We start from the raw sequence: 12,479 nt of genomic DNA on the forward strand, positions 1-12,479 counted from the left end.
CTGCCTGATAGCCAAAGGAATCTTGTAGTTATCAAGTTCTTCTTGAAGGGCTAAAACGAGTTCTTCTGCAGGACATGGTGTGAAAATGCCAAAGAGCCTCCCTTGGTCTTTTGCAAGATCATTAATAGCTCTTTGGCACAAAATTGTTCTTTATTCTGTAATTCAGCATATCCTAAACCACCTCCCTTTGATTCAGGTACCATTAGAACCCCCACCAACCTGCCCCTTCTGGACAAACTTCTAGAAAATCTACTGACAACCCAAATTCAAGAACATGTGGAAACCTGACAGCTACTCGATCCCTGTCAGCAATGATTTCGGACCAGGTAAGTCAATAAGAGCCCACTTTTCATTGCTTGAAATTACCGACTGTGGGTAGTTGAGATGATTTTCCATCCTCTATCTCTTAACAGCGTTTGGTACTGTGGGTCACAAAGGCCTCCTGAGCATTTGTTGTCATGTGGCTATTTTCTCTGATGCTTCTCTTCAGTTTAGATCCACAGAACACACCATGTCCCTCTGTTCCTCTCCCCCCGCACCCCATACCCTCACAGATCTCACCTGCTGTTTCCCTGGCTTCTCTCCTCTTCTCATGTAGCTGACTGCAGTTGAATCAAGGAGTGATCTATTGCTACTCTTGACCAGAGTATTGTGATTGTTCTGCCCCACAACTGCTGTCTAGAGCATTTGATTCTCATTTAACATTCCCACTTCAGATACCTGCTTTCTCTAAATTGGATGTCCTCCATGTCCCATTGCTGTTACATATCTAGCCCTTCATCCCCCTGAAGGAGAGGCATTGGTTACAGCAAGTATGCTCGTCAACCCTTGACTGAATACTCTAACCTTCTAGATTTCTTTTTTTGTCAGAATTTGAAAGGTTTTAAACAGTGGACATTTTTAAAAATGAATGAGACCAAGCTGCCAAGGCTTCGCAAGCTCTTCATTAACTGTTTGTGACCACACATACGAAGTTCCGAAATGCTGACATGTGTATATAAATACTTTCAAAACATGCCATTCAATTATTTGTTCCCTGTAGCACTGAGGCACCCTAATGATAGGTGCAGTCTTCAAGGTGGCATTCTTATTTTTAGGAATCAACCCATACGAGACAAATGCCACATCCCAGACTTTTTCTCTGCAGTGGCTAATTAACGATAACTGGTGATTTCAAAGCAGAGCAATCAATATACAACCAATAACAACCTCTTGCAATGCACCACTTTCCTCACACACTTAAGTATTCCTAGTTCAAGGGCCTCCTCAGTGTGCCTCGCTTATCTAAGAGAATAATTCACAAATGTCTTTCAGGTTTATGCATACGATTGGATAGTATTGCTGTACTTGGAGCAAGACTGAAATATGCAAGCCATCGTATCTCTGACCTCCTCCAGAAAGCCCAGCATTGCACTGTAGTTTACATTTTACGCCTAAATTTAACAAAAACATAGGTCATTTTCTTTGGGCTTCCATCTCCGACAACCTCCTTTTCAGTGGCCTCTGATGGGCGCACTTCCTCCTCCAAATAACAGGACAAATTAAAATCTTTGGGGTGTCATATTAATTACCTATCCCAGATGTTTCATTCCCAGCTATACATTTTGAGAAAAATTGTTTTCTACCTCGCAAATCCTACAAAGAAACTGATGTAAATAGAGCCCCGATATTTTTGAGAATGGATTACTTTAACAGTGCCTGTAAATAACATGTTCCATCAATTACAGCAAATCTAAAACAAAGCTGCAAGACTGATCCTAGGACTTAAACAAAGAGGTTCCAGTGAAAACAGATCCACACCTGTGGTTAGGGCAAAGTTATTTGAAAACAAGTTAAACTAGTGCGACTCTACTCCATGCACTCCTTAACTGGGAGTTATTATGTATGACCTAAGACATAAGTCATTGTCTTCAACCATGCTTGCACCCTCCTACCTTTTTGAAATTTTGTCAGTTTATCAGTGTGAGTACCAATTAAGAATTGGGAGGTAGCTCGACATAACAGCCAACTACAGTATAGTTATTTGAAAACAGGACCGCCTCATTAGTGGTTCACAGGCTTTGAAGGTTCTCTGTTGGACAATATAGGTGAGCGTTGGCACTGAGTTGAGGAAAACATTTTTGTGCTATTCCAATGCCCTTTTGCATCCTTTGCTGATCGTATCTAGAGCTATAGTCATCCCTAGCTCTCCCCTTCTCATGCCTCCCACTAGATCTGTTTACACTGTGAGAGTGGGGGGAAATACTTTTATTTCTTTTTGATTAACAATTGAACCCTAGATTTTTGAAAACTGGTGTATTTAGTCAATTTACTTAACAAATGGTGCCTTCTAGATTTCCTCACTACTTCCTGTAGTCTTCTCTTCTACTTGATGCTTGTGGCTGCTAGTGTCACACATCAGGTTTCTGCTACAAATGCCGATACCACAGCCATTTCTATTTACCCCTTTTGTTCAATTTAATTTTAACGTCTTTTTATTGGCATTTGTTCAGGAGCATTACATTCTTTCCAGTTAACATGACCATTATTTCAGTGCGTTTACACGTTGTGTAAGGGTAGTACAGTAAGACGGTGCCATTCAACTAGCACAACCAGCAAAAAACAACGAAAACCACACTAAAGAAAAACCTTCATCACACATTGGATTTGGACTCACATATCATTAATGCACGTACAAAGCAGGGCCGTGGGTTCACATTCCATACGGTTTCGCTCCCCCACCTGTAATAAACAGTTTGGCTGTGTTTAGCAGCCACCCAGCTTTGGTCTTCAGTTTGGGTGCAGATCGCCAGTTAAATAAGTTAAGCATTACAGTCTGCAATAATTTTGCTTTCAAGGGGGTTTGTCATGTGAGGGGTGGAACATGTCCCAGATCAGTGCTTTCCAAGCCTCGTATGCAGCACCAGCAAGTGCCTCGTGTCCCCATAATGCTCTTCCCCAAACTGTAGTTTCGATTTCGGTCCAAAACTCGAAGTCCTTGTGACAGCGCATATATTGTGGGCCACTAGCTGACATCCAGGACATGGTGATGCATCTCTTAGCTAGTATACATGCCATATCCATGAATCTCACCACATGCTTGCATTTGCTGTTTCTTGGGTATGTGCCCAGTAAGCACTCCTTTGGGGTCCAGTCGTACCTAACAATCCCACCACACCTGCAATCCTGTTCAATTTTGTGCCCAAAAACGTTGCACTTTCTCACAGCTCCAAAACGTATGCATTAAGTCAGCGCTGGTGCCGCCGCACCAAGGACATGCTGGTTGGACCTTATCGTTGTTACCCCTTTTTGTTCAGATATGTGCGTTACTGGTTCAAAAACTTCACCTCTGTGAAAGCACCCTGGGATTTCTTCCTGAAACATCTAGTCATGTCGTAGCCCATGATTATGCCTCGAATTGTCTTGGTAGGATAGCTCAGGGGCAATGCGATCGCCTTGGAAGCAAGACGACCTAGAGCAACACAGGTTTGATCCCCAGGTCCGCACTTAGAAACCTCTTGGATATTAAGCATGTTATAAATAACCAATTATAATTATAACAATACAATTGTATTTGTTGTTGCATCTTTATCGTATGTTCCATATTTTGGCCGCTATATTGGGTTGAGGAATTTGTATACCCTTCACCATAAGGTCTTTACAGGTTCCCACTCTTTGATTCATGTGTCGTCTTGTATTTTGTATTTGCATGTATATGGTAGGTTTGGAAGACACTTCTACCAGAACATTACAGATACCTAAGGCAATCCCTAACTGGGATCCCTTTATGTTAGAATCCGTGAATTGTAAGGGTGATGGTGAACATGGTGTAATGCATAGATTGTGTGTAATGGGGATGAATAGTTGCAGAAATGCATCCATTTAGGCAGTAAACCAGTCTTTACATGAATGCACTTTACACTTGTATTTGAATCACATTTTGGTATGGTGGATGTGGGGGGAGGTTTAAGGATGCCGCTTCACAGGATAGCATGCAAGTTTGGAGTCTTGTCATAAATAGGTTTGTGGAATTTATTTCATTCATGGCAGTAGGAGGGCATTGCAGTGATGGGAATCCAGTAAAGGGAAGGAACAGAAGTTGATGCAGGGAGGATTGGGAATGTATAGGTTGTTCAGATTAGAAGAGTGCAGAGCTAGAGATTCAGCCTGCTAGATAGTGGGGGTGGCGTGGGAAGCCATGGATAGGTTTGAGGACAAGGATTAAACACTCCTCCTACCTAGCTTGGTGGAGGTGGGAGAAGTTTAAGGTAGATTATAGAAGTTACATGAGGCAACTTTAAGTACTTTGTTGGGGATAACGAAGGAATTGTTGGGAAATCCCAAGAAGAGGGAAGAGCAGAAATCAAGTTTGCGGTGGATTAGGCTAGTGATTTAGAGTTTAAGCAGTACGGTGAGTGAGGTGTGGGCAGACCTTTCTAATATTAAGTGACTACTTGCCACAGTGATGGCAGCAATGATTAAGTGATTGAGTTAAAGTAATATCACTGTTGAAGAGACCCTCGGGTTGCAAGCATCTGGGGATGAAATTAGATCAGGAGGAAAGGAAATAGAGCTTTGACTTAGAAGCAGGGTGAAAGAAGTCTTCTGTAATGGAGGAAATGACCAACAGTAAGCTTAGAGGGATCCAGCGTTTCAAGGAGGGAAAGGAGAAGGTAATTGTGTCGCTAGCAAAGGGGTGTTCATAGAAAAACCTATGGTTGTGTTTAGTTAACCAAGAGTGAAGGTGTAGAGAGTGAAGATGAGTGGGCCCAAAGCTGACCCCTGAGGAATGCCTACTGCAAGTGAGGATTGAAGAGGAGCTGTTGCAGTTACTGGTGATGGAGTGATCATGGAGATAAGTGACCACACGGTTGAATGCTCTGTCCCTGAGGCCTAGGGAGGAAAGAGTGTTAAGGAGGAAGGGATGGTACAGAGCATCGAAGGCTGCTGAGTGATCAAGAACATTGGGAGTGGCGCAGTGCTGGTCAGTAGTGTGAAGGCATCATGAAGCAAGACGCAGACAACAGATTCAAAGTTCATAAAAAAATGAAATGGTTTATTAACTAACTTGCCCTATGCTAAGGTGGGATTTCCCTACCTAAAGGAACTAAGGCTGAGTCAGATAGTCTGTCTGTGTCCAAAACCTATACTTGCCCTCACAACTAAAGCTAAACAATGTGTAGGGCTGTCTGCATCAAAAGAAACAGTGCTCCAAATATTGTTTCTTCTTCCAGCTCCTGGCTTACTTTCCCGCTCCCCTTCCCCAAGTTCAAGACAGTTCAACAAAGTCTCAGGGCCACCTTTCCCAAGAAGACAATACCATTCCAAAAGGGGGGGTCTCATGGTTACCTTCCCCAAGAAGACCTTCTAGGTTTAAAATTCTTCCACAAAGTCTCTAGATTACCTTCCCCACAAAGACAACACAGTTCAAAAGGAATCTCGGGGTAACCTTCCCCCAAGAAGACGATGCAGTTCCACAATTCTCTCGTGGTTCTTTTCTCCTAAGGCCTCAACAACACTTCCAAGGTCTCAGGGTTTCCCTTCCCCAAGACCTCAGCTTGTTCAGCTTGCCAGTTTATACTAAATTCAATCTCTCAATATTCAAACACAGTTCCAGGTCAACTTTATGATCCTTCTGGTTTCTTGACAGTTAATGCAGATTGCTTTCTTCTGCTTCACTTCAGCAATCTTTCATACACTTGGATTTGCTCTCTGTATGTTTCTTTGGCTTTCACAGATCGGGTATCCTGGTCTAGGCGTAGTTGTCAGACCGCGCAGTCCACACACTACAGGTCACACAACCCTAGGATTTCTTGCTCACACAGGTTGTTCTCTAACTGCACCTGTGTTCTGGTTGACATTCATTTGGCTTTCCCCTTGCCATCCTTTTAGCTTTGCCACAATGTGTTTTCCTCTTTGCAAGCCTCTTGAATTTGCCACAATGTGCTCTTTCATACAGTTTACTTTGTGGCGCTCTTCTTCACCACATTGCTTTTGCACTTTTCAGCAATATTCAATTTTTGCTTTTCACTGCATTTCATAATATCTGTTCTTTGCTTTCAATAGATTATACATGTACATCACACAAACTTGCGACTTGTTCATCTGTTTGCCAAAAACGTTCATTTAGTTCGGTATTCATGAGTTCTGAGCTTTTAGTCGGTTGCTCACAGTTCATCTTATTTGTATCTTTTCATTACAACCCGTTGCGTTAGGTTCACCATACTTTGCATATCATCCTCCCGTTCATTCGTCATTCACTTTTGCTCTCTCTAATAGCCCCCAGGAGTGCCCCGGTTCGAGTGTTTCCTCCTGTGCACTCACTGGTCCCTGGCCACCTGAGCAGAGGATACAAGGGGAGTAGGTGTGAAGATACCCTCCGGTTTCTCACAGTAGTGAAAGTAGAAACATGGGTTAGAGCAGTTTTGTTGAAGTTTTAACTACTAAATCCAGATGGAAGATGGTCAGATAGTGAGTCTTCCAAGAGGTAGTTAATTCAGTTCATGGGTGCTCTTTCAAGGATTTAAGTGTTTGGCCAGAAGAGAGATAGGAAGTTTAAAGCGTGCATTATTGGGTCAGCAGTAGGTTTTTATAAGATGGCCAAGACCATGGGCACCTTGTAGGAGGCAGTGAAGATTCCACAAGAGAGAAATAGATTAAAGTGGTAAAAGAGGGGAGACCACCCACAAGATGGCTGCTTAGCACTGCAGCTCCCGCTCCCTCTGGCAAATAAGGAGATAAGATTGAGCACAAGCGCCCGATAATCCGTTGAGTGTAAATGACCGGGGATCCGAAAGACTCAGAGGGAAGGTATAAGCAAAGGATAGGCCGGAGTGTGCAGATGGCGCAGCTCCCTGTCATAGTGTACCGAGGAAGAGCCCAGGCTGCCGCCCGGTGGTGATGCACACCGAGAGGAAAGGGCGAGCGGAACACACCAAGCAGCGTGCCTGGAGACCCCGGTGACCTGGGATGGACTGGCCAGGTCTGCCCCCTCTCTCCCCCCCCCCCCCCCCCCCCAACGAGGACCTTTGAAGCAGGAGCCAATCCGTGACGAGGCTGCGCCGTGGCCCCGGAGGTGCGGGGACCGCTGGTGTCTGCAACAAGGAGGACCAGGCAGCATCCCGGGAGGATAGCTCAACGGCAACGTGCGCGCCTTGGTAGCAAGACGACACGAAGCAACACAGGTTTGCTCCCCGGTCCGCGCTTAGAAACCTCTGGGTGTTTAAGCGCGTTATAAATCCGCAACTAAGACCAAAACAATTCCTGTGACAGCACCTTGATGCCCGCGGGCTGTGTGTGGCTTTAAAAATGCCAAATAAATAAATCAATAGCGGAAGCGCACACGGCTTACCAGCTGCTCCAGGGAGTGTGGAGGACCGCGCATCCAGCATTGAAGGGAGAAGCGACAACCGTTGGAGTGGAGCAGCCTGAGTGAGGAGCTCGGCAGAGGGAGTAGAGCAACCCGGCTACAACAGCAGTAGCAGGTCCGTCCGACCCCCACCGTCCCCTCGGTGCCCCGTTAGACAAGCAGAACGAAGCAAAGCCCTGAAGGAGGCACGGGGGAGAGGGGCACCCGAGGGGTGGGGACCCACGCCATAGAGAGTCGCTGGACATTGCACGTATTAAACGAGGCATGAGGGTTGCCGAACAAGAAGTAAAGGAGATGGAAGACAACAATATATGAATAAAGGAACATATCCTCGGAGAGGTGATGCAACAAGAGAGCCCGCCCCACGCACAGGATCTCTTGGCCCCGAGTAATTAAAGGCCACTGCAACAGCCTGAGAAGTTCTACAATTACCCCAGTGGTACTCACCAGATACAAACAATTAATAGGGTGGGGTAGGGGGTACAGTTACAGCGACTGTTGGGTGCTCCCCACACCTCAAAGGGAAGTAAGACAGCACAGCAAGGGGACACAATCCGGGCCTCGGTGCCATTGGGCACAGGATGAACGGTACAGAACCCCCCTTCAGTGCAACAGTAGACATGGCGGATAACTGAACCTCTGGTGGAGGAGAGAGCCAGGTCAAGTGAGAAGAATCGACCCACAGAGACCATAGCGGCCATATATCTTTGCCGGAGTGTCACCCAAGCAACAAGCTAGACTAAGCCCCTCACCCTGAAGAGACAACGGAGAGCAATGGTAGAAGTGCGAACCAGCAACTAGGCCTTACCAAGGCATATTAACGGTGAGAACTGAAAGAACAGCATGCACAGTGCACAGCGCCGGAGTTTGAGGATACGTGGAGGGTCACCCAGGGGAGCAAGGAAGGATGGCAAAGAAAGTTGCGGAAACTAGGAAGGAAATGCCCATGGATACTGACATGTCCAAGTTCTCGACCAAGGAAGACACATGGCATGTATTGTTGCGCTCACCTGGCTCCCACAGAGGCGTCGATCGGAACTGGACAGCTGTGGTCTCCACCAATGTGACACGTAGGGCCGAGATGACGGACTGGACTGGCCCACCTAGCTTTGTTTGCTTGGCCCGTAGGATTATTCTTCTGTAAATGGAGAAAGGGAATTAACCACCCGTGGAGTTGAGCATAAATCCCCCCACCCCCGCTGTTCTCCCCACAGATCACCTTTGATGTCCCCTCTTATAGTCTCACCTGATGGTTTGAAAAGATGAGCTCTCCATCCTGCATTGAGCGCAGGGGCGCGTTGATAACCAGTTGCTTCACTGGCTCAAAGGAATTGGTGAGTTCCAGAACAATATTGACTCCGAAAAGTATGTAGTTCTTAAGAGTTCACATGTCTGACTTTCACTCTTGTCCGATTCCTTGCAGTTTGCAGCTTGACCCCAGCGAAGAGTTCCTCGTGGTAGCTGACGAAGTTCAGGTAAGGATTTGGCTTATCCTACACAGTTCAATAAAATAAGGCCAGAATGTAACCTGTGGCTTGTTCCCTTATTCAGGTGTGGAGAGAAAATAAGACGTTTGGGGAATAATGCCTCCGGCGGTAAAATTAGTTAAGTCTATTGTGGTGAGAAGAGTTCCCCTTGTTTGTCCCTTCGTCTCACCTTGTTGTCCTTTTGTTCCCCTTAGGGGCCGGGGTACGGCGAGGATGCAGTGGAGACTGCGCCGACCCATGAAGAGGAATAGTACCCCCGGCGGTAATCAGGTAAGTCTATGGGGGTAGTTACTATTGCCTCTGTTTATTCCCTTGGCTCACCTTTGCTGTTCTTATGTTCCCCTTAGGTGCTAGAGTGCGGCGGTGTTAGGGAGAATTCTCTCTTTAGGCTGTATTTCCCAACGTAGTGAGTCTCCCAGCAGCTTTGCTGGATTTCTGGAGTTTGTTTTTTTCTCCTGCCAAGAGTGAGACTCCTTTTCTCCCACTCTTGGACATGATTCATTGTGTTCCTTTGACTGTTTGTGTTTTATGGGCTATGGGGTCCTTTACCCCATAGGGCCTCATGTGTTTTTACTATGTGTGTTACACAGCACCCTCCATGCAGTGACACAGGGGTGTCATAGTGACACCCCACCATAAACTCCATACCCTGGGACTGACTACTGCCTCCCAGGGCATGTAAAATCACCATTGGCTTTACTAGTCCCAAATTATGAACAGAAACCAGTACAAACCATCATATTGTGGACGTACTGGTCGGGGCAATTCGATTGCCCCGGGGTCTGTTAGTCGAGGGGGCACGTCTCCGCCCGCCCGATCGAGTTTTGGCTGGTGGCAGTGGATACTACTTTTTATATTCGACCGCGAATATATCCCTATGGGATTTTCCCATTGTTCGAGGCTACCAACTTTAATTATTTAATTCTCATAGCCTCGAACATACCGCCGGTTTATTTATTTAATATTAATTCGCCGGTTGTTTTTTTTTGCCAGGACTCGATTCTAAAATGGCGTTTGTGTTCTCTTGTGACTCCAACCCAAGTCGAGCCCTTTGTTCCACTTTTTTGGCGGGCTTCTCCACAGAAGCCTCCAAAAGTGGTGCCACTCTGTCTGGGAACCACAGGGGGTGTTGGAGGAGGTTTAGGCACCCTGGACTGAGTTACCTTGGTAACTCAAGTCGCACTCTTGTGTGATTGGCCCCACTTAGCATGTTTGATTGACAGCTAGGCTGAGTCAATGGGGGTGTGCTGCATAAAAGCAGGGCTTTGGGGACTGGAACTTCAGAAGTCGCCACAGGACCTGAGAATCTGACGAGGGAGAAGCTGAGCCGACCTACCACGACGACACCACCGGTGGAGCCCTGCAGAACCGACTCGCCACTTCCCGACGACAGAGATCTCCCGGCTGGAGAGGCTTCTTCCCCTGACTGGTGGGCACAACCAGTTTACCTTCTTTTCCTCACATCCCAGGATGTCTTGTGGTTGAATTGCCCGTGGCAAGCACCCCGGCAACCGGATAGCCACTTACCACTGGACCGCGGATAAAAGGACCGCTCCTTTTACCTGAGAACTCGGCGGCTGGTTTCTTCCCTGGCAGTGCAACGGATGAAACACTGACTTGCATCCGCTGCCAGGAACAACTGCCCCTGCTGGAGTATTCTCGCCACTTTAAGGTACCGTGTCCGCCAGGCCTCCCTTTCTAAAGATTGCTACAAGGTAATAATAATCCCTTAACCTTCTGGACTGGGCTGGCCGCCATGACCCTCTAACTGGTCCCTTTGTTTGGTCCAACTCTTTCTGAACCTTTTCAAGACTTTTGTGCACTTCAACCGTGTGACCTTGGACACATTTCGTTCTGATCCTCTTAAAGTGGATCCGGCCTTCTGAACTCTAACTTCACGGGTTTACTTTGTCTTCCTCTCTTGTTGTGTTCGTGTGAAAGTGTTGGGATCTGTTTCAAATTATATTATGCTTTTCTCTCCCTTTTTAAAACAAATTATTAGAGTGCCATCTGCCTTAAGCGCTCACCGCTGTCTGAAAATAAGTGGGGCTTTACTTAAGAATTGTCCAATATTCTTTTAAGGGAGTGTATATCTTTTAGTGACCGTGTTTTTGAACTGCTTAACATTAGTGCCTGTGTGTTTTACTAGATGTGGTTTTAAATAAATAAATAATTATCTCTTTTACACCAAGCTCTGGGCAGCGTTTACTTGTTCTACTCTGTTCTTTTGACCTATTGTGAATACTCTGTATACTGCCTAACTCTTCTTGAGGGAAGTCTGACTGCTCAGCCACAGCTACCAAGTGAATCTGTGTGGCACAGACTGCTACCAAGTGGGTTTACTGCCAAACACCTGTAGTCTTACATCTTTTGCAGTGGTCCCAGAGGGAACTGCACAGGTTTCTGCCTTACAGGCGGGAACGTGCAGAAGGATGCGGTGGATCGTGAGAATGCTGCGAAGGCCAGTGAGTTCAGCACGCCGCTGCAGCAGGCGAGGCAGTGCGCGTAAAATGCTTCTTTCTTCCAGCTCGAAGGCGCGGTGGATCCGGAATTCAGGTAAGGATCGAAGGTTTTGCTCTTATTCTAACCTCTTCTCCTTCTGTGCCTCCCTTTTTCTAGGAGCTGCAGACTCGAGGCAGGCGTGGCAGAAGACTGGATATAGGCTTGCTGACACAGTGAGCTTTACGCTGCTGGATGCAGAATAACGCGAAGCGTGTGCTGCTCTTCGAGCGTGGTTTAAATAGCCTCCAAAGTAGTCCCAGGTAAGTATTCCTCCCCAGCCCCACCCGAGTATAGAATAGTCCCTAGGTAAAATAGTCTCTTCCAAGCATCATTTGGCTTGGAGCTCTGCAGCATGGTCTGCCTCAGGTAAGTTCAACTCTATGAGCCTGGCGCCATAGGCGCCAGGACTGACTCTCCATATGAGCCTGGCGCCATAGGCGCCAGGACCGCACCCAAACAGCCCCTAGCAGGGGTTTTTGGGCTTGCTCAAAATAACTTGATGCCTGCTTCCGGGGTTGCTGGACCTGGTCTGGTTCCCCGGGGGTAGGCATCATGACACGTATTGGCAGAGATTAAAACCCTCCGGGGGACATACAAGCCTCCCTTAATGGGTAGACTTAATGGGTAGAATGACCTCTGTTGAAGGCAAAGTCGAAGGCCTTGAACATAACCAATTGAATGTGGACATGGTTGAAATGAAACTGGACGCAAGGATGACAGAAATTGAGCTCCGAGAGGAGGAAGTCATGGTTAAAATGAACAACTTGGAAACGTGGAGAGACGTAACAATGTACGGATAATGGGACTAAAGGAATCGGCAGGGGAAACCTGCAGCTGGTTGAGGAAAAGGTCCAGGCATTAGTGCACCAACTTTTCGGAGCAGAAGGCAGCAAGACAGTGCAAACTGAGAGAGCACACAGAGGTGGTAGGCCCTATGGGAATGGCCCCTGGTCAATAGTGGGCAAGTTTCTCCGATACACAGACAGAAAGGATGTCCTGAATAGGGCCAACAGTTGAGAGAAGCGGAATTTGAGTGGTCCAAGGTTGCAATATATCAGGACCTCTCGAACCTCTCTGGCCCGGCATAGGGCCTGCAGACCTCTCGCGACATGGCTACTTGATAAGGGAATCGGATATCGATG

At 46.7% G+C, this 12,479-nt stretch overlaps 1 protein-coding gene across 2 annotated transcripts in view; it reads left to right on the forward strand.

Annotated features, from left to right (window-relative positions):
* Nucleotides 1-12,479, forward strand: part of ELK1 (ETS transcription factor ELK1) — a 795,254-nt gene that overhangs the window by 102,032 nt on the left and 680,743 nt on the right. Inside the window, exon 2 of one of the 2 annotated variants that reach the window (XM_069647417.1) lies at nt 197-326. The exons of the other annotated variant lie outside the window; for it this stretch is intronic. Coding sequence (XP_069503518.1) covers nt 275-326 — 52 coding nt within the window. The 5' untranslated portion in view covers nt 197-274. The remainder of the gene's footprint in view (nt 1-196; nt 327-12,479) is intronic. 2 annotated transcript variants of the gene reach the window in all.

This window comes from Ambystoma mexicanum, chromosome 2q, assembly GCF_040938575.1.
Source record: "Ambystoma mexicanum isolate Mex_15411 chromosome 2q, UKY_AmexF1_1, whole genome shotgun sequence".
Classification (NCBI taxonomy): domain Eukaryota; kingdom Metazoa; phylum Chordata; class Amphibia; order Caudata; family Ambystomatidae; genus Ambystoma; species Ambystoma mexicanum.